Source organism: Periophthalmus magnuspinnatus, chromosome 1, assembly GCF_009829125.3.
Source record: "Periophthalmus magnuspinnatus isolate fPerMag1 chromosome 1, fPerMag1.2.pri, whole genome shotgun sequence".
NCBI lineage: Eukaryota > Metazoa > Chordata > Actinopteri > Gobiiformes > Gobiidae > Periophthalmus > Periophthalmus magnuspinnatus.
In genome coordinates, this window is record NC_047126.1 from 9,921,559 (window position 1) to 9,944,277 (window position 22,719).

Here is a 22,719-nt window from a genome sequence, read left to right on the forward strand (position 1 = left end):
ATAAAAAAATGCTGACAGAGCAATCTTCCAGTAACTACGCATTGGCTCATGTCCAGTGGGAACGCCATGTATAGGTCTTCAATAATCTGATTCCATGTTGGAAAAGACAGCATGCTAAAAAGGCTGCTTTGATTCTAGACATGAAACATTTAGATCAAAACTGCAAAGCGACCATTTCCATTTGAGTCCAATAGATGCAATAATATTCTATTCTCTATGATCCATGGATGAGTTAACATGACCTCCAACTTATATTTTATTTATTTTGTTTTATGTTGTCATACTGAACTCTAAACAATATGTACAATCTATCATGTTTTTGATTTTCCTTGGGTTGCCTTCTGCCTCCTATGTGATGTGAATTATTTTGACACTGCTATGTCAGATTCCTTTACCATTGCTATTTTCTGCACTTACTTGTGTTTGCAGTGACCCATTGTACTTCAATAGTAAAATATGCACATAAAACCAGTACCACAAAATGTCCTATCAGCTCCATAAAAATAAAACCGTGTGCAACATACAACAATGCCTCAGCAAGGCTTTAAAAAACAACAAAAGATTCAGACTATTCCCTCTGAACACTTCTTCATGGGAAAATGTTCAAACCAACTGCATACCGCCCACCACTTTCCCTGCTGTCTCCTTGTAACTCTTTGTAAAATGAGGATTGTGTGATCAGTGTTTATTGATCATCTGGCCCCCTCCTCACACACGCATGCACACACACACACATGCACACACACACACGCGCGCGCACACACACACACACACACACACACACACACACACAGATGCTGTAGCCAAAGTGCTGATGGGAAGATTTCTAGAGCAACAGGGATCTGTGAATACATTATGACTACACTCAAGAGGCCCATGCATATTTGATGATTGTAAAAAGGTAAGACTAGAAGAGAGATTTGATGCATGACCATGTAAGTTTCCTCTGTATTCGACAGACTATATTTGCAAATCCAAGATTTATTTATGTGCTAATTACCATTGAATCAAATAATTGGAATAATAGGACAAAAGATTATTGCTAAAATATTAAAATGCGTTCATCCTCTTTATCTTGAATACTGCTAGGCCTTTGAGTACTCTCTGTGATACATGTGACTTTGCAGATATGATGTGTGCCCTTGAAAGAGACCTTGGCTTACAGTGCAGTCATGATGCTGCCAACTGTTAAAACTGCTGCCCCCTAGTGACTGAGATGTAGAAATACAAAATGAAGGTTCACAGGAAGTAAAAGAAGCTCTACCAAGCTTGATGTTCTGTTTAGTATTGAAATTGTGATGAAGTCAGTCTTTCTATTTGACCTTAGAGTAATTCAGCCATGTACAACCTACCCACAACTGTCAAGCCTGAGTGAACACAAATCTTGCTTTTTTTCCTCAGACAAAAAGACAAATTTACACTTTTATGTAACCCTGTAAGTAGTTTAAAATAGCCACTTTTTCTTTCCAGGACAGTACTAATAGCCTACAAAATATTTAGCCTAGTAATTTTTATAATGATTGTTTCCTCATGCAAACAGGAGAATCAAGTACTACATCATGCCACGAGACAGAGTGGGTTGGGTTGTGGGTGGGGCAGTACAGTAGATGATTTATGTCTCTGTGCACGTCCTGCTGCGTCAGTGTTGTTGTAGTCTCCATGGATTCAAGCTTCAAGTCCTTGAGCATCTCTGAGCTTGACCCAGAAAAGCTTTTCAAAATACTTTCAACGCACTAGGTGTAATATTGCTGCTGACGGTTGAAGAAAAGCACAAACTTTTGTTCACCTTTCAATGCACAATAGGCCTATCTGCAAACACCCATTGTCTTTGTCTGGGGTCCAGAATACTCCCTCGTTAATCACTGTGGATTTGCAGGCAACCATTTTCTTAGAAAGAGTGGGCCTTTATATCCGCTGTTATTTGAATAAGGCTTATAGGCTGCACAGATTTAAGTAAATATTTGAGCTAAATACTAGTCAAAAGACACCATCCACTCTGACGTGTCAACAGCACTGCTCTCCTTCAGAACTCCTCAGAGTGCGCGATATTTTTGCGCCGTTGCTAGGTAACTTTGCATAGACCGGTTGATGCAGCTGCAACTTCCGCACGGATTATTTGTGATTAAAAAAGTCGTTCATTTGTATAGCAAGTTACCTACAATTGCTAAGCTGTTAGAGCAGACGATTTTATTTTGAAAGTTGAAACCCTCATTGACGCCCTGTTTGATGCGCACTTTGTTGTTTTATTTTGAAGGTTGAAAGCCTCACTTCCGCCCTGATTGACGCGCGCTTTGCTGTGGGTCAATGGGACAGGAGCCCCACACCGCGCCGAAAACCTGAAGAGGACCTGAAACAAGTTAATTTTAGGCACCAGTACAAGTTGTAAAAGAAGAAGGAGACAGCCTCTTGATACTGTTCAAGGTAATTACTTTTCATCTGCAGACTTCAGTGCGTCAGGAGGCAGTGGATGGGACGCTAGGTTAACTTTATCGCTAGCTATGTTGGCTATAGCCTACATGCGCCCCATTATAAACCTATTCAACGTGTCAGAACAGTGGTGGGCTAGGTTAACTTACTACATTTATGTCCCAAATGACATCTCCTTTCAATTTACATCTTCACCAAGCCGTTTGTATTTACTTGTGTTGTTACTGGGGTTTTGATGCTCACAAAAATCCGAGTCAAACTTTTTCCAGAGGCGCTGAAGCTGAACGTTAAACGGGGATTTCCTGTCAGAACAGTACACGATAAGGATGAAACGCTTTTGTAGCATCGCAGCTGGTTTGTAGTCACGTTTTTACTGCGTTTTAAAGCAGATATTACCGTGCACTAGGGTCAGGTAATGGCATGTTAAGCTTTAAAACTGGCAGTACAGTAGAAAGACTTTGGGTGGCAGAGTGTCATCACCTAATTAACAACTGGATAATAACACACGTGTTCATGTGAGAGAAAGAGAGGAATGCACTCTGGTTTGTTACCTGCCAACATCAGGGCTCTCCTCAGATGACACAGGGACATATTGTGCAGAAATCATTTTGTTTTCAGTAGCTATTACATTGGATAGAAATAACCCCATTGTAACCCCAAGTAGGGCTGGGGAAAAAATAAAAATGAATTAACCATATCAATCGTTCACAATTTTCAATTTTATTTCCTATTAAAATAAAAACAACAAACTTTTACTATTAATTTCCTGAACATAAACAATGCAGAGTGCAGACTTAAAACTATTGTCATTTAAAACAATAATAGCCTTTCTCCATATTATGAACAAATAATAAGACCCATTGCTTCCTGCTAAACAGTTGTTAGTATGTCAGTGGCAACTTTAAAAAGCGAGCTATGGCATGAATCCACCTTAACGTGTGATGCATACAGATGTACACATTTGAAGAAGGTAGTACCTTATGTTTGTTCTGTTACCTCATCATATCAAATCAACCTTGACTACATCCTGAAGCTGTGTTTGAACAATGTTTTGTTTGAGTTCAATAGGACAGTGTAGGTTTTTTTTTAAACTTTCAAAACTTTAGGTCTCTAGATTCCCTTTAACTAACCTACTTTATAAAACTAAAATGTCCCAAGCTGAGACAAAGTGAAATGGCATTGTGTGTAAAATGTGTATCAAATTAACTGCATGGTATGAAGCTGGTGACTGACGGCGGTGAACCCTAAAAGCACAAGAGACAAGATGGCTGTCATGAGCACTACAGCTTTGTTGAAACCTAGTGTAAACAATAGCTACAGGGTGCAAAAATCTACATTTTAACAAGTGGACCGACAACTCAATGGCATCTGACATACAAAGGAGCAAATCACAGGTTTACTTTAAAGCTTTTGTACAGCCTAAAGGCAGCTTTCTGGTTGTAAGCATGAACTGTTAAAATTTTAATTATTTTTCCTTCTTAACATCAGCTATTAAGAAACGAGCTGTATTTCACTAGTGATGCGCCGATCCTATACTGGTACTGGATATCAAAGCCGATACTGAAGAATTTGCTGGATCGGGCATTGGCTTCTAAAGATTGGTTCAGTTGATATTCTGGTTGAACATACACATTGATGTAATAAGACCATTTCCTAGTAGTTGGCCCAGAAAGTCTCATGTTTGAACATTTATTTATACAAATATATTCTGTAGTTGCTTAAGGGATAAATAACAGCTACATAAAACATTTGGACAAGTTTTGTCATATTTTATATTAGTTTAAAGGAAATAAATGCTATTGTCAGTCTGCACTGCTAGCATTTTTTATCGGGTATCGGCAGATACTTAAAGCTATAGTATTGAAATCAGTATTGAAACTGAAAAAAAACTGGATTGGTGCATCGCTAAATGTCACTAGGTTTATTGTAATTAACAGTATATAATAATAGTATTTAATACAATATTGTTTCTACATATAGGGACATGTATATTTCTGGTCCTCTGGTCCCAGAACATCACATCATTTAACATTTAATGTGACAGTTTCTGGCTTGCTTTGAAATGAAAGAATTAAACCGTGAACAGCATTCATGCATAAGTCTTTGTCAGTGCAGTTTGTACATTCCACTTTGGGCGCCGTCAGTTCAATGTTCTTTATTTGGTTTCATTGTTTTTCAAACAGGTTTGACAAGGGTGTGCGTAGACACATGAATTATGCTTTTTTTAACCACATTCATTCACTATTATCCTAATACAGATTGGGAGTTCTTTTTTTCATTTTGTGTCCAAATTTGAAATTCACACTTTAAACCATTAATTACCAAAGCTTAACAAGTATTTTAGTAAACATTTCTTAGAGAAAATTGTAAGTAGATAAATAATTTCTGTTTATAATAGTTACAATTTTTGTTAATTTTGGCAAGAGTATTTTTTATGACACACTTATGCATTTTTAGGCTATCCTTATTCAAATATAAATATTAAAATATTATTCAAATATTTGGATAGGTTAGATGAGTTGATCGCTGTTCTTTATCTTTGAGTGGAGTCTACATATAGGGCTGCTTATCAGTAAACAGGAAAAACGTGTTCCGTTACCTGGTTTTCATTACCAGTACTTGAACAATAGTTTTTAATACCTGTTCTTGTCTTAACATATTTCAATCCACTGGTCACAATTGCAATCACCAAAAATGGTCAACTTTTGACACTCTAAATGTGTTACTGTGTGTGTTTTCAAAGTATTTTCAGTATTTTCTGATATAATAAAGGGTTGTGATGAAATGAGTGCAAAATCACTCATATGACTAGAGATGGTTATGTAAAAGTTACACCTTTAGGAGATGTTGATGCCCAGAATTCTCTGAAAAATAAATTAGTAGTAAAGTAATTTAAATTAAACCCAGAGCAATGATTTGTGGTACACTTCATCTTTAGAGTCCCTAGTAACGATAAATGCATTTGCAATTACTCCACTTTATTTCGGTGTGATTGTAGGATGGAAAATAGAAAGTATGTAAAGTATGAAGAACACCTAAAGTCCTCTGACAGCTATAGAAACAGGTTTGAGGAACATCTAAGGTCCTCTCAGAAATGATTTTACCTCACCTGCCCCTCATATATAATTGAGTCTTTGTCATGTTTAATCTTAATGTTAAAATATAATTAAAAACATTTTCTAGCAAGGGACAAAGGATGAAAATTAGCACTGGCTATAATCCTGCATATTTACAGGTGTGGGATTCGTTCCCCATGCCTCTGTTCTTAATATGCATTGTCCCTTCATTAAATAATAAATTGATAAATGTAAGATTTCAATGTCTGTCTATAAATTCCATATTTACAAATTCATTGGAGAAAGCTGTAGTTATAATTCAAAATAGTGAACCATAATGAACATCCTTTTTTTTTTTTCCCCCTCCTGCAGCCAATCAAAAAGCTTGTGCCATCTGTGAGCTCACCCGGCCCCTCCCCCCTCTCCTACATGGTTCTGTCATCTTTCTCTGCCTCTTACTGTTCCTTTCCTCCTCTGCTTGATGGCTTGATCCGGCCTCTTTTTGTTCCCACGCTTTTAATGGTTCGTTTTAAAAGAAAAATAAGAAAATATACACAGATTGAACTCAAAAGGGTGTGACTCCACTGAAGCGGGCAATGGAAAAGCATGCAAGCATTTTGTCCAAAAACCCTCATGTGAGTCTTTTTTTCTTTTTTTATTTGCTGTTCATGTTTTTCCTCCTCCTTTTTAGCCTTGCCATCAGCCGTTAGCTTTGGTGCCTCTTATTAGTGCCTCTGTTATGTCGATCCACCCTAGCCTTAGTCTTTTTGCATGCATCCCTGCCCCCATACCATAAGGCTGGCTGCTGATGCTGTCTTGTGACGCGGCTGGAGTAGAAGTCATGATGAGGGTATGCTTTGTGTGCTGTGAGCTCACAATAAAACAGACACTTTCCTTTGAATGTTGTGAGAGATTAAAAACACCATGTTTTCTCCAGCATGCGCTCTGCTTTCTGTCGGCAGGCAACATGACAAAAAACAAAGAAATAGCGGTGCACACAATATATTGGAAGCAAGAATTGAAGTTCAGCAGTATTTCTTTAAAAAGGGTTTTTTCTTTCTTTTATTAATGTGTCATTCCAAATAATTAACATTTTGTCACAGTATGTATTTTTGCTAAACTTGTACTACATTCAGTTTTTTAGAAAGACCCTCCAAAGAATCTACAGCTTTCCTTTTTGATCCCGTACTTTGGTGAAGTACACTGGCCTATTGTTGCACTTTGGATCATAGTAGAGCAAACTAATGTGGCCCAAATATTATCATTTTGGTGATACTCTTAAGTATGATGTTTGCCTTAACCTTTAATTAACCACTGAACACTTAACCTTAACAGAGCTTGCAACCGTCTAAACATGTATTCCTTTATCCCCCCCCCCAACCTTGAGCCATGATATCTAGCTGTGACTGTTTGTATTCTCCCAGATAAATGACCCTTCACTCACTTTTTACAAAACTTCCATCGGCCCAAGAATTCTACCTCTGTGAAATATTTGGCATCTTTACAGTTTCATTAAACTGCCACATGTTTAATGAAACATGTCACAATAATTTGAACTAAGAAAGCACAAATGTTAAAACAAGACCAGTTTTGATACCAAATCTAATTTTCACAAAATGAAGAGGCTTAAAATGTTAAAAAAATATTAACAAGGTTATACTTGTACTGATGCCAATGTCAATAGCAAAGTGCACTGGTGACGTGGACTGATCAAACTTGTTCATGACAGTCATGAACTACACATCATTAAATTGGACTTTTATCATTTCATTTGGTAAGTGTCAACTATGGTGAATGGTTTTTTTCTCTGTTCTTTGAGCAAAAATGTGCTCCACCCCTCAACCTCAAATATTTAGATGTTGCCTAATGTACTGCTGCTTGTTTTTTGTGTGACAAGAGAAAATCTTGCCACCCCATTTTTAAATTGATGACCATTTGTTCTGCACAGCATGTACAGAAATTTTACAACCATTTACCAACTTTGTAATCTAAAACTGGTAGAGTAATTGTCCTCATATTCTTAAGCATCTGCCCATTTGGAAAACCCAAGTGAGTAAATCTCGGGAATGTTCTGTATTAAAATTCTAACTGTTAAGAAACTTAGCCGCGTTTTTCTCTTTATTTTTGTATTTCAACAGGAATTATATTATCTGAGAATGCAAAGAAACAGAGAAAAGATGGAGAGAGGAATATTTGAAGATCAACACCCGGTAACAACGCAATTAACATGATATAATTTATGCTTTTATAAATGCCTAAACATACCTCACTGACTTGTGTGTGTTTGTTGTAGTCACAAAGACGGCTAAGAGTGTGCGTGGCTACCTGCAACAGAGCAGATTATTCGAAACTGGCCCCCATCATGTTTGGGATCAAAAATCACCCAGAGGACTTTGATCTGGAAGTGGTGGTTCTTGGCTCACATCTCATTGATGACTATGGGTAAGGAAAATCCAACCAGAAGTACAGCTGCTTGGTCCTAGACAAGATCACAGTGACATTATTTGAGTCTGTAAAAGCAAAAGTTACCCTGTAGAAGAATAGTAGATTTGCAGTAGATAGTGATTTATGTTTTTTTGGCCACTGTACATTTTTGTTGGCTGGAACGATAGTCATGAGAACAAAAGTAATTTATGAAATTTTTCAAGTACACCTTTTTTTTAAATCGATCGGAGCAATAATTGTAATCGGGATCAACATTCAGTTAATTGTAAAGCCCTAAGCAAAAGAGACGTTAACAGACAACAGACAAATGCCATGTGGAATATGTGAATATTTCTGCTTCAATATTATCTATTTTAGTATATACATCATTGGTGCAGCTGACATGAGGAAGTTAGTTTTTAATATTTTTATGTTCATAAGCTAGACTGTCTCAGTAATGGCAGTGCTTAAGGCTTGTATGCAGCATTTCTACTGTAACAGACTCACCAAAATATCACAGAAAAATCACAATATCATTTCCATAAGAATTAGACAGAGCCTTCACACATGTTAATGCCTGGGTCTGACAGGCTGACACAGATCAAATGATTTTAAAAAACACAACATGAATATACTTAAATTTCCATCACAGTCCCATCCCTACTCATTGGACATGAATCATTAGTAAAATTTACCAGGACAAACTTTATTTTGTTTTTTTCTTAGGAACACATTCCGTATGATTGAACAGGATGACTTTGACATCGGCTCCAAGCTTCACACAATAGTGAGAGGGGAAGATGAGGCAGCCATGGTGGAAAGTGTGGGTCTAGCCTTAGTGAAGCTCCCAGATGTCCTACAGCGACTGAATCCAGATATTTTGATAGTCCACGGTGATCGTTTTGATGCACTGGCCCTAGCAACTGCTGCAGCTTTAATGAACATTCGAATACTGCATTTAGAAGGAGGAGAGGTGAGTGTGTGTGTATGCATGTGTATTATCCCAACATCTGTATTCCCATATACCCAAGCACAATGTTCCAATACTCATCCAGTAGTCTTTGTTGGTATGTCTACATTATTTCTCGTTTTAATCACTCTGATGACTTTGTTGTAGGTTAGTGGTACAATCGATGACTCAATCCGTCATGCCATCAGTAAACTGGCCCATTACCATGCTTGTTGCACACGGCGGGCTGAGCAGCACCTCATAGCGATGTGTGAAGACCACTCTCGCATTTTATTGGCTGGGTGCCCTTCCTATGATAAGCTACTAGCAAAACATCACGAAGATGACTATATGGACATCATTAAGAGCTGGCTTGGTATGTATTTGTTCAAGTATATGTGGAAATATAGCTTGAACAGTGTGTATATAAGTGTATACTTGTACTGTTTTCCAGGTGAAAATGTCAAAGATAATGATTATATTGTGGCTTTGCAACATCCAGTCACCACGGATATTCAACACTCTGTCAAAATTTATGGTTTAATGCTGGATGCTCTTCTGTCTTTTAACAAGAAGACACTAATTCTCTTTCCCAATATTGATGCTGGTCAGTAACAAGCTACAATTACCTGTACCAAATGTCAAGATTAATAAAAGAAGTATATGGCATTACATTGAACAGGAAGTAAAGAGATGGTGCGTGTGATGAGGAGGAAGGGCATAGAACAGCACCCCAATTTCCAAGCTGTGAAGCATGTTCCTTTTGAACAGTTCATTCAGCTAGTGTCCCACGCTGGCTGCATGATCGGAAACAGCAGCTGTGGAGTCAGAGAAGCCGGAGCTTTTGGCACTCCTGTCGTGAACCTGGGCACAAGGCAGACTGGCAGAGAGACTGGTACATAGTTTGTTTCTATTGAATGGCCTTAACGTACTTATGGCTTTTGCTATAACAAATATTTCATCCACATTGAAATATAGGTGAAAATGTGCTCCATGTGAGAGATGCTGATACTCAGAGTAAGATCTACCATGCTCTGGAGTTACAGTTCGGGAAACGATACCCCTGGTGAGTCAAACTATCCCCTTCCTTTTATGTGGCATTCGTGATGTAATGTACTACTGAAACTGTGCTGTTCACAGCTCCAAGATTTACGGTGATGGAAATGCAGTGCAACGTATTCTCAAGTTTTTACACTCCATTAACACGAGTGAGCCACTACAGAAGACTTTCTGTTTTCCGATTGTAAAAGACAGTAACTCTCAGGACATTGATCATATTCTGGAGACACAAAGTGCCCTTGCTGTTGATCTGGGAGGAACTAATCTTCGGGTGGCCATTGTCTGCATGAGGGTAAATAAACTATGTTTACATTATATTCATATTTGGGTATTACGTTAAATGTCCAACTTTCTTTCGTATCAGGGAAGGATAGTCAAGAAATACATTCAGCCAAATCCAAAAACCTATGAGGCAAGGATAAACCTCATACTAAAGATGTGTAATGATGCCATGCAGGATGCTGTAGTGATCAATTGTAGGATACTTGGTGTTGGTATGAGAAACTGTTAATTTGTATTTTTTTTATGTGAAATCTATACTGTTTATAAAATAATATTGTATATTACAGGAATCTCATCGGGAGGCCGAGTAAATCCACAGGAGGGCGTTGTTCTGCACTCCACAAAACTGATCCAAGAGTGGTCCGCAGTGGATCTGAGAACACCCATCTCTGACGCCCTGCATCTTCCTGTTTGGGTGGATAACGATGGAAACTGTGCTGCACTGGCTGAGAAGAAGTTTGGTCATGGCAGAGGGGTGGAAAACTTTGCTGCTGTAATCACTGGAACTGGTAAACCATTATCTTAAGTGACTCTCTGTGAGAAAATGCTTCATATTGACTGACAAATGTGTCTGTTCTCTAGGCATTGGTGGAGGCATCATACATAATAATGAATTGATTCATGGGAGCACTTTCTGTGCTGCTGAGCTGGGACATATCATGGTTTCATTAGAAGGACCAGAGTGTTCCTGTGGTAGCCAAGGATGCATAGAGGCATATGCATCTGGCATGGCATTGCAGAGAGAGGCTAAAAAACTTAATGATGGTGAGTTGATTGAGATTATGGTGGCTAAATAGATAAAAAAATTTTGCACACATCATGAACACACCATGACCAAGATTTTGTGGTTTAATGTTAACGGCATCATATTTCAGAGGACATGCTAAAGATGGATGGAATGAAGATAGTGGAGCCGGTTACAGCTGTTCACCTCATCTCTGCAGCAAAAATGGGCAATTTAAAGGCTCAAGCTATTCTCAATAAAGGTATGCCTTCTACTCTAAGGTATCAAATGCTGTCTTAATAATACTCATTACAGATTCAGCTTTTTGTAAATATGTATTGTACAGAAAACTAGTGGTGTTTTTTTTCTTTATTTCATTAATATTTCTGATAATCTTTCTGCCCAGCTTCCACAGCCTTAGGTGTTGGTATTATCAACATCCTCCACACAGTGAACCCATCACTGATCATTCTGTCAGGAGTCTTGGCTTCCTGCTACCAGGCCCCAGTGCAGCACGTCATCTCAGAGAGGGCACTGTCCTCTGCACAGAATATCAAGGTTCTCGTATCAGATCTGGAAGAACCAGCTCTACTTGGAGCTGCTAGTATGGTGTTAGACTATACAACTAGAAGAAAATACTGAAGAACCACCTAGCAGTGAAACAACTTTCTGTGGAGTACATTTGAAGAACTATAGTGAGAAATTGGGGTTAAAAAAAATATGTATTTACATAATTATATTTTACATTTTGAATGGTTGACAATCAAACTGTGGTTATTTTTACATATGCCCTGCAAAATGAATGCATGTTTTTTGTTTTGTTTTTGTTTTTTTGGATTATTGAGCCAAAATGACCCATACAAAACAACCTTTTTCACTTGTTTAGTCTGTTGTGACCAAATTTCAATATTTATTTTTGCGTTTATTGTCTAAAACTATTTTGTTTTTATATACATTTTACATGCCGCGATCATGTTTTTTATTATCAACATAATTATTTAATTTATGACCATGATATGGTCAAAGTCTATTTAACATCAGAGATGACATTTTCAGGAGCTGATACAGAAACTGTATCTAAAATGTGCATTTTGCCTTACGTTCTTTCTAATGCATCATTATCACTTTGAACAAACTGCTTCTACTATAGTGATCATAATAAACTTTTCATTTAAATGTCTTGGCCATTATTGTGTGGGTGTGTGTGTGCGCGCGCGTGTCTGTGTATAGTGTTATCTTCGTGAGCTCTCACATAGCTGCAGGACTCACAGCTCTATCCTTGACTCCGAGCAACACTGTCTCCTATTGTATTTTATTTGTCTGCATTTCACCAGTATTCACGTGTTAACTTTAGCGTTAGATACAAGTTTAAAGTAGTGCGCAAGTGCCTTTGTGATGGGGGTTACGGTGTGGGCTTATAGAAGGAGATGCTGATGTGCACTATGTCTCTTGAGCCACTGTACAGAGCTGACCCCTGAGCACTGCTCCATGAGAGCAGCACAGGAGAGAGCTGTCAGTCAAAGCGCGGGCCTGTCCCGTCTGAGACTCAGCCCACTGCCCGGCTCTGGGCAGAACTGTTCTGCCTACTTACTATCGACAAACTTTATAAACTAACGAAAACGGCGCAATGGGAATAATTTAGTCACGAAAGAAAATAGAGCTGATGACAGAAAGAGCGCGAGGATGTGGGGAAATCCGACACTGCAGCATCAGGACTGCACACAGCGTAAGACACACCTGAGGATAGTGCAACTTTTATAAAGATCAAACCAAACTGTGGAGCAGCGCTCAGCTGGTACAGGGAGGGGGCGAGGGGCTGTGCGGGCAGGGCATCCGGACAGCACACGACCAGGCGAAGTCTTTAGTTTTAAAATAGCCTATACCAATAGTTCAAATACACACAAGTTTTTTATCTGGGATGGCAAGGCAACCCTAAATCCACCCCCTCACGCGACTGTGTCCAGGCCCCTCCCCTGGCACATGGACCAGAGGAGGGCCAAAAACATACGTTGTGCTGTAGTTATTAATATTTTCGTACTTTCAGTCTTGTTATTTAATTTTGTTAGAATGAACTGTACAAACCAACGTGTTGCACTTCATTTTCTTTACCCACAGACACAAATGTTACAAAACGTTAGGCCTATGAAATCACAACCAGAAGTAGCGACAGTTTACACTTGTAAAATATTAGGCACCATACCTGCTTTTAAAATGTTATGCATTTATCATCCTAACACATTTCCAAATAAACGATGACTTTTATGCCTCGAGTATGTTGCACGTTGTTTTTCAGTGCACTAGTTTGACATTTATTTAAACACTGTCCGTCGCAGCTGGACACCCCTCATTTCTTTGGGCACAGGTTTTGTTGCACACAAACTGGCAGCATTAGCAGACTTTGAAGAACTCAACTCGTTTCAACGAAATGGTGAACTTGTACCAATAAAACTGGCAACAATGAGTTTCTGTTTATTTATTGATATTGAAAGTAAAGGACAATGGATGCACATGGTCAAGGAACAGCTAACAAATATCTAGTTTTAACATCACAATCAGTATTCATTGATTTTGTTATATACTTTATTTATATAGACTCTGTATATATGTACATAGGTGTCCACAGAGTACATACACACACGCAGACATAAAAACTATAGTAATAGTAATGACTGGTCTTGTATTACTTCCTGACAGAGAAAATGTCATAATAAATGCATAGATTGGAAAATTGAACATTAGCCAAGAGCTGGCTTCACACACAGTTTAGAGTACACTCAGAACTTTAGTTTTACAGTTTGGTCCTTAAAAAAAACACTTTTAAAAGTTATACATGATGTGAATGGACATGGGGCACATCTCACATGGTTATTAACACTAAGACCTGACAAACAGCATCTATGGAAATGATATAGTTTGAATATTGAACTGCATGTAGTGAGACTTTCAGTGTAAACTCAGACTCAACCCTTCCCTTTTTACGTCACGTGGGATCAGCTAATAAGAGATTTTTAATTTTATCTGGCTATAACTAAAAAAATGTAAAAACCTATATTGGGATTACAGGGAGCTGGTGCTTGGAGGATGGAAAATACATTGAACAGGTATGAACTGAGCTGACCTCCCTTGTGTTTGTTTTGCAGACAGGTAGGCGAGTGGACCAGGGTGCATTGTAGATGATATGGGATGTCCTGAGTGGTATGATGCCTAACGGACCAGAGGAGCCTGCTTGAGGGAGATGAGCACAGAGCGCATGCGGGACACATCTTTGGCCTGTTTGCTGGACTTGGGGTTGAAGTCACAGAGGCGGGCCACACGCTCCCACTCAGTCCCAGGGTTGTTTTCGTCCAGGTCTGAAATCATAGCCTCTTCAGCAGCCCTAAACCAGAGGGGAGGAGAGAGGCACAGGAGAGAGAGAAGGTTTAGCAAAAACAAAGAGGTAAGAGACAGATGTAAAGAGTCCTGAAAACAGGCTTCTGCCCAGCTTTAGGAGCCAAATCTCCTTTTTAGGCCTGTCATGATAATTATTATATCGACTTATCGTTCAGTATATGAATGCTCAAACTATATTTTTTGGGGTCAATATTCGTGTGCACATTTTTTTTGCACTACTGGGAAATGTTGGGTTATTTTTTAGCTATATGATAAGATTTAAACCAACAAAGGTTGAATTACTTACCAAGTACTAAAGTGTTTCATTCTGCCATTTATTTATTGCAGCTCATGATTTAACAATATTGTAGATTTAGAGCAGTTTTTTGTGTTTTTAATCTGCTCTTGGGTTATTGCGTCACTGGCATAAATTAGTTATTATCATTTGTTGTCTATATTTACATCAGCGATATATCAAACTTCATAATTTGTTATCATGACAGGCCTAGTCCTTTTGACAGTGCATCAAGGTGTGACCACGCTTTTGTCAGTTTAATTATTCAGATGAATCAAATTCAGGATGTCACATGAAACGGATGACAACAATGCTTAAACCACTGGTAGGCTCAGTTTATCAATGTGTTACAACTGAAAAGGGAACGGTCAAACAGCCTGAAGCAATTTTAGTTGGTTAAAAATGCACCAATGCATACCTTAAACTTGTCCCTTGGAAATGTAGGAAGATTTGATTTATTCATAAGAAGCAAGTATAAATCAAAGAAAAGGTCTAGTGTAATTGTGTAAATGTAATCCACATACTGGACTTTTAATCTCTGGGACAAGTTTTGTTTTTTTTAACCAACCCCCAAAAAATGAAGCACTATTGGCTCGTTGGCCATGCAAATCAGCTGCAGCTAAAATAGATAGTCTTGGAAGTTTGACGAGCCCCAATACACCCCAACACCCCCTACTGATTTTAAATTCCACTGCCATTTTCAAGTACACCCTCAAACAAAACAAAGAAATACATAACTGTGCATGAAACAACAAGTACAGCAGGGATAGAGAGGACCACAGCACCACGAATGGAATAAAACAAAGACCAAGATCTCAAACGAACTACTCGCTAATGCAGTGGTTTTAACAGCCCCGAAGAAGAATAACATTGATCATACATATTCTGGAGTATGTTTTTACTTAACTGGTCTAGGCGGTAGCAAGGATGGTTAATGTGTGTGCTTTAAAAAAGATGCATAGGAAAAGAAAACAGTTTTACAAGTCAGAATTTAGAAGAAAGAGAGCAGAAAACCAAATCAAAGACAATTCAGCAAGATGTTAAAAGCAGGCATGCAAAGGTTTACAGAGCTTTGTGCAGGCGTTTTAAAGTCCACTGCAATAAAACAACTGCACGCCGTCCCTCATGTCAAATACCAATTATACTAGAACTGTAATAACACTGTACAGAATGGTTCCATCTACAACACATTACATTTGGAGGCACATTGATTTTCACATTCCAAGTATGTAAAAGGGACACAGATAAGTCAGTCAGGGTCAAGGCTGCTAAAGGAGGACAAAAGAGGGAAAGGAAAACCAACGTAGTGAAACAACAGGCCTACTATTCTAAACTCAAGAAATAATTAACTGTAACATCAATATGTATCTGGACAAATAGAAGGAATATGCTCCCAGAAATGACGGCTGCGTATTGTTCTCAAAGGCTACGCAAATAGGAGGTGCTCAGCTTTGAAGTATGAATTTCTTAGAGCTGATATCATCAATGCAGCAGTGGGTAAGTGAGGACACAACAGTTTGAAGCATCATGTGTCAAAACTAGTTGTACAAGTATACATTCTCTGGCAAAATAATGTGCATGACTCACACATTATTTTGTTATATGTGTTATATGTGTGTTGTTATATGTGATCTAACCACCAATTTAACTGATCACACAGCTGCTTCAAAAAGTGGACCAAAGGCTTTATTAAAACATTAAAAATGTTTAAAACTGGGAAAAGCTGATGTAGAAACCAAATTTGATGATATGAAGTGGCTGCTTCGAATGCATGCACAGCCAAGGCAGAGATGTGCAGTCGTATCTGTACATCATGCCGGCATATACTAAAATGCAAATTAACGCAAGCATCAATCAACAAGCAATGACATTCACATGAATAGACAGATCTTAATTACTAATGAACAAATGTGGTCTGGGTCGTATTAAAGACATCACTACACATGGAGACTATTTAGGGATTAGATGCCAGGAGGAGGGATCAGTGAAGGCAAACCAAAATGGAGAGATGGTGTTAGTTGAAGCCACATACACATAACCAATGAGATCAGAGAACGGCTGTTTGTAGAAGTCTTCATCCAGAACCCTGGGCAAACGTCCGCCAAAGACAGCATTGAGAGAGAGAGAGAGTGGTAAAGAGAGGGTTGAGACAGCGAGAGAGCCCAGTAGTAAAAAGAGTTCCAACATACCAACATATTTATATATAGAGAAAGAACAAGAAGTGCAATAGGAGTGGCAAAGTAATGCATGTTAATTGAACTAAAATGAAAGTTTAATTACATTAATTTGCTCCCTCATTGTTGCTTGTAACTGGCTCTTATGATGACAGATGAAAGCTATTCGGGTTGGCCTGGAATTTTCCAATGTTCTGTAGTAGTATGGTAAAATATCTAACTTGTTTTGGAACTTGCACACAACTTTTATTTTTGTCACAGGATGCACAGTGCAACTTCTGGAGCACAAATCAAAGCTGTACTGCTCTCCACTGCTCAACGCTCACAAACATCAGCTACTGAGTGATCTGTTGGTGACCAGTGGATCAGCTCTTTCCCCCTAAGCATCTTGGTTCTTCAGTCAGTAAGTCTCCCATCCTAATTTACGTTAATGTTTGATCAAAATAAACTGTGATTAATACTTAATGATTAATGCAACAATGTGTTCTGAATAATCAGTGTTAATTCATTTGACAGCTCTATCTAAAATACAGTTATTTTGCCTTGTCTCCCTTTTCTTTGGTCCTGCCAAAGTACCTGTTGTTGGTCTTGGTTTTTTCCAGCTGCTCATTCTGCCTGGCGTGCCAATCTTCCAGTTCTGCCTTAGCTTTCTCCTTCCATTCTGACTCCTGCTTGCGAGAATTTGCATCTGCAAAGATAAACAAACTGTATGACTGTGCTTAATACAAAAAAAGCAAAATGACATCGTCTGTCATTACCTAGCACCTCCAGTCTCTCACTTTGCTCCTCTCTCCACTTGCGTAGACTTTCGGGCTCAGCCTGAAGACGATCAGCATTGGAAATAGCTGCATAGGCATCTGAAGGACCATTGCTTTCCTGAAATATCATTTTTTGTATTAACTTCATAAACTGCAAAGAAACTGCTAGGAAGGAAATGTTACTTTACATTGTGCTCAGCTGTACATTTATCAGAAGAGATAGTTAAAAATCCTTGCCATGGCAAAATAAGGATATGTTGCAAGCACAGCAGAGGAAAGGGCTGTTGTGACATTTCTGAGGATGACAGTACAATCACTGCTCCAGTGTTTTCAGGTTTTATCTTTAACACGTTGTTCTTGTTTAAAGATAAAAATACTTAATGAACATTTCAAATGAAAGAAGAATGTGGTTTTGTCAGCATGCATTTCGGGTCATTTACTCCATTGAACTCAAAGTAAGTATGGGTTTTAAAACATGCTGCTTTAGTTATTACTAATATGTTAAAAAAAACATTTTTTTGAGTAGTTTATAAACATCTGCCATAAAGGCAGCCCTCTGTTTTGCCTTGGTAAGATGCAGCCTGGCTCAAATCTCTGCACACATGTGCCTCCAACTATGATTAAAACATCAAAATGTTACCCCATGAAAGTCTCCGTTGATGGCACCATCTAAAATTAAACAGGAAAATTCACAATTACAAGTTGGTAGGAGACAACAATGTAACAAAGTGCAGCATGTAAAAGGGTATATTCTGTCAATCTATTTCGCATATTTGTATGAAAATTGATTTTAATGATGAGCTTCATTAACAGGAAATAAGTGACTCGGTTAAAGGTCGTTCCCCTCCTCCAGGCGTGCTCTTTTAAAGGGCTGGGGTGTTTCTGCGCTGTTACGTGTAGCATTACGATCACCTACGTCCCAGTGTCAGGTTGAATGAACCGATGACTAACGTTACTCCTCCAACACTCCAGTCAGTGCCAATAAAGGCCTATTGAATGTATTATTAAATGTTTAAATAACAGACAAATACCATCCCACATTTCAATATGCTGTGGTGCTTGAAGATCTGATTAAAACAAGTAAACCTCAACGTAATCGATACCAATGAATCGCTTAACAGGCTAAAGCTAGCAAAAAACAGGAGCGCAAGGACTTAACACAAATACAACCAAATATTGCTCGTGCCATTCGTCGCGACATAAAACACAAGATAATGTAATGTTATGTTAGCCAAAGAATGGTACAGATAATATAAGACTGACCATTAGAGTCTCCCATGGACAAGGGTACCTCTCCACTGTCCAGGATGCTGAAGCCCTCGTCGTTTTCAATGCCCGCTATTTCGCTCTCCTGTTGGGCCAGAAAAGCGGCAGCTGGGTCCTCCTCGGAACCCACGCCATTGCCTGCGTTTGGGGCATTTAACATATCAAAATCATCCATTGTAAGTAATTTTTGGTTTGGGGTAAAAACAGGCAGGTGTAGCGGTTGACCAGAAGCGGTTAGCAAGGAGAAGTGTATAAAAAAAACTGCCAGTCTAGCGAAGCGGAAACAGATCATCAACCAATAGGAAAGCAGGTCACATAATTGACAGGAACATCGACCAATCAAAAGGTAGAACTTTTCATCTCGGACCAATAGAATCCACGCATTCCGTCACGTATAGTCCCGTGACAGATCTCAAGGGGGTATTGGGGAGGGGAATATGAGTAGTTCAAGAAAGGAATTGTTTCAGATTCAGAATAATTATAGTTTTCTTAATAAATATATAGTAGAATAATGAGGCAAAACAGCTATTGTGTTGTGCTGTTTATTTAAAGCAGAATATTTTGCGTTGAAAACCCCAAAAGGAAACGCACAGCTGAAGTCTGCAGCCTGCTTTTAAAATGTGAATTATTTACTGGGATTAGTCTCAAGCCTCTACCTGATAGGGTTAGGTCATAGACTGTATAAAGAAAGGCTGGTTATTTGCTGCAATGTATTTCGCTGCGCTTAAAAAACAAAAAAACAAACAAACAAAAAACCAACAACAACAACATTGTAGTCGTTAAGCTGTGTAAATGTGAGTATAGTGTTATGTTGTTGTTGTTGTTGTTTTTTTTGTTTTTTTTTGTTTTTGTTTTTTTTTTCTATCAAGAGTTTTGCGTTTAAATCCGAATCTGTGAATTTGGTGCTAACTTTACCTAACTCCTGACAGGTGTGTGTATAGGTGTGTCTAAAATGGATTGTATTTAAGCAGAGGGCTTAAATCAGCTTGGACACTCCTCGAGGTCCAGAAAAGTCATTCTTCTGTTTCCCCACACACCACAGACTGACATCACATCACCAGAGCAAAAAATCCAGAGCTCACTATAAAGTTCACACGCTTAGGCCCTGCTTGTGGTGATAATGACTTTTAGCTCGTCAAGACTGTATAATAAACATGTTGTCTGTATCGTACAACGCATCCAATCAGCTCCCAGGCCGCTGTCAGACACACGTGACGACAAAACTTCATTTCCCATCGTGCATTTTGGCTTTGTAGTGCATGAGGGCGGGTGAAGGGAGCTGCAGTTGCTTTTTTTCGCCTTTATCTTAAGGATCAGACTTTGCTTATTGTTGATATCTGGCAGAGTATAATTCAGACAGCGATAACTGTGCTGCCCAATGATAAACCCAAATGTTATCTTATGATTGACACCTAATTTGACAATTATCATTGGTTTTGCAGATCACTGAAGCCTCAGATCACAGAATGTTTATGCTCGCTCTCACGGTTGTAGTATCAACCAGTCACTACGCATTACGCATTACTGGTGTTTTCCACAAACAGCTAACGAGCAGCTGAACGAGACGGTGTATATTTTGACATTCTTTACTGCTTTACAGGTAGAGTACAGTGTCCAGACCAGCTCCACTTCGTGCGTAAATCCTGTATCATTGTGCGTTCTTTATTGTTTTTTTTGTTTTTGTTTTTTTTTGTGATGAATATGGATATGTATATGATATAATATTACTTCAACCCTCTCAATTGTACTTTCTTGTTACTAATGTGTTTGTGTTTTTCCTTAGGCACATGGGTGACGGTGACCTCTCAGATGCGCTCATCGGCTATTACCAGGTTTTGCAGAAATGGTACAAGACATTTTTTCATCATTTTGTGGACATTGCATTTGTGAAGGCCTTAATTCTCTATAAAGGACACTGTAGATCAAAGGGTAAAATCCCTATATGCACGAAAAGGCCTTTAGAAAAACTCTTGTCTTGGAGCTGGCAGAGGCAGGAGCCATCAGAAGACAGCAGGAAGAAGGAAGCAGAAATAAGCCATAATCATGTACAGGATGTTTTCAGTTTGCAGTGTGTGTTTGTTTACTGCTTGCACTGTGTGGAGTTTATAAATATATATTTATTTTGACCCATACCACTTGTTTTGACTATATTTTATATACAAATATACAGTTTATATTGTGTTTTGATATGCTATATAAATGTACATCAGTAATAGAGCAGCTGGTGTGTGCAGATGCAGATTCCTCTCAGTGTGAGCTTTCAGTAGAGCCTTCATAGATGTTGAAGTGTTTAAAAGTTATTGCATTTTTTTCCCAAATGTTCTACAAATGTCTTCATGATAGGTTTGGAGACAACAAAAGTCCCTCCATAAAACGCCTGGATTTATTAATGATAAAATTATTGTAAAAAAAAACCTATATATATAGATATTTAATTTAAAATGCGAGAGATCAGCAATATTTTCAGTTGAAATATAGTGTATTTCTGCCCCCAGGTCTCTACTGCAGCTTTCTGCACTTTAATTTTAACCAAAAAAATTAGGCAAGGATGAGGAAAATATTTTTTTTATGTGTGCTCCAAAGTGTATAAATGCTTACCTGACATACTTAAAGTGATTCTGACACATGTGGGTACATCAACTGTTACTCTTTACAAAGATCTCCGTGCATTTAGAAGTTATGGCTTGGGTGGAGTTTTCTGGACGCTCCCTGCCATGTTGGTCCAGTGCTGCTGTGTCTGGAGCTGTTGTTTTCCATGGTGCCGGTCCAGGATGCAGAGCTGTAACATGCTGGTTGCTTTTACACTTGTATTTTATGTTTGTGTTACAGTCTTTTGCCCTGTGGCTGGCAGAGGAACAGCATTTGTAACAAATCATTTGCTTTTCTCTCATCTAGAGTTTTGGCTCTGAAACCACGACACCATGCAAAGGGAGTGTGGTTTGTTGTGGAGTGGGCATTGGTTGTCTGGGTTTTGTTACCAGGGAGGTCACGACTGCTGTCTGGAGCAGTCATGTCAATTTTGCAGACAGACACTGCAGGTTTGAAGTTTGACTTGTTCGGCTTCTCTGGCTCAGAAACATTTTGACCACTGGTAAAGAGTAGGGGGGCAAAGTTTAGGTCATTGAGTGTTTTGGCTCTGTCGCACACAAACTTTACAAAGACTGGGAATGAAGGATAAGTAGCATTGTATTGCTCTTTGTAGTGGGATGCTGCAGTGTTCCACTTTTCCTGGAGGTGATATGGGAGTTTTTGAACAATAGGGGTAATGCCATGGGATGTGTCAAGATAACTGAGACTAGGTAAGAACCCATCTAGGTGGGCTGCGTCAAGTTCAGTGAGGAGGTCACCTCTCTTAGTTTGTGATTCTCTCTGTGATTTTAGGAAAATCTTTGAGCTTTTTCAGCAAAGCATTCTCTATTGCTTCAGGGGACCCATAGCCGTCCTCCAGCCTTTGCCACAATGCTCTGACACCAGCTGTGGCTATTGGCGTGAGACTGACTTCTTCAGTGGCATTATGAAAAGATGCTTTCCAGGCCCAGTAGTTTGAGTAGTAGTCTGAGCTAACTAATTCCCTGCGAATCAGGTATTTAGCTAAGTCTGAGGCAGCAGAAGGGCTGGACTCATTGGCACTGGGGACAGGTGATTTCCTGGGCTGTATTTTCGTGGATGACTGTCTGTTATAGAGTGGATGAAATCTTCTGTCATAAGTAACAGTCTGTATAATATGGCAGTGGCATGAATCTGGCATTTTCGATGACCTTCAGATGTGGGAGTAGTTTACTACATTGTTGGGGTTATATTCACTGATCTCACTGAATAGTGTGTTGTATTCTTTTGCTTCATTCTGAGCAAACTCACCACTGTCTTTTTTTTTTTTTTTTTGCTGGTGGGCTGGTGGAGCTTGCTTAGCTTACCAGGTGTTGCATGGCTTTCTGG

At 38.8% G+C, this 22,719-nt stretch overlaps 2 protein-coding genes across 5 annotated transcripts; one reads left to right on the forward strand and one right to left on the reverse strand.

Annotated features, from left to right (window-relative positions):
• The first annotated feature begins 2,402 nt into the window (after window positions 1–2,402).
• On the forward strand, window positions 2,403–12,094 carry gne (glucosamine (UDP-N-acetyl)-2-epimerase/N-acetylmannosamine kinase). Of its 3 annotated transcripts, none has more exons than XM_055230932.1 (14): window positions 2,403–2,421; window positions 7,622–7,693; window positions 7,777–7,925; window positions 8,634–8,880; window positions 9,025–9,232; window positions 9,311–9,463; window positions 9,539–9,751; window positions 9,835–9,922; window positions 9,997–10,207; window positions 10,280–10,409; window positions 10,485–10,706; window positions 10,780–10,962; window positions 11,073–11,183; window positions 11,328–11,719. In XM_055230932.1, exons 2-14 carry the CDS (start codon window positions 7,640–7,642, stop codon window positions 11,561–11,563), a joined length of 2,205 nt encoding a protein of 734 aa, XP_055086907.1. In that variant the 5' UTR covers window positions 2,403–2,421; window positions 7,622–7,639; the 3' UTR covers window positions 11,564–11,719. The 3 variants fall into 3 exon arrangements, with proteins under 3 accessions (XP_055086907.1, XP_033823311.1, XP_033823312.1); XM_033967420.2 differs by lacking the exon at window positions 2,403–2,421 and adding an exon at window positions 5,941–6,118 and having other exon boundaries at window positions 11,328–12,094; XM_033967421.2 differs by lacking the exon at window positions 2,403–2,421 and adding an exon at window positions 7,430–7,532.
• A 1,285-nt stretch (window positions 12,095–13,379) lies between these two features.
• clta (clathrin, light chain A) lies at window positions 13,380–19,048 on the reverse strand. 2 transcript variants are annotated; one of them, XM_033970172.2, is made up of 7 exons: window positions 18,781–19,048; window positions 18,158–18,186; window positions 17,518–17,635; window positions 17,336–17,447; window positions 16,618–16,671; window positions 15,493–15,528; window positions 13,380–14,297 (listed from the first exon to the last, which is right to left on the reverse strand). In XM_033970172.2, the coding sequence occupies exons 1-7, from the start codon at window positions 18,956–18,958 to the stop codon at window positions 14,126–14,128; spliced, it is 699 nt and encodes a 232-aa protein (XP_033826063.1). In that variant the 5' UTR covers window positions 18,959–19,048; the 3' UTR covers window positions 13,380–14,125. The 2 variants fall into 2 exon arrangements, with proteins under 2 accessions (XP_033826063.1, XP_033826071.1); XM_033970180.2 differs by lacking the exons at window positions 15,493–15,528; window positions 16,618–16,671.
• Window positions 19,049–22,719: the final 3,671 nt, after the last annotated feature.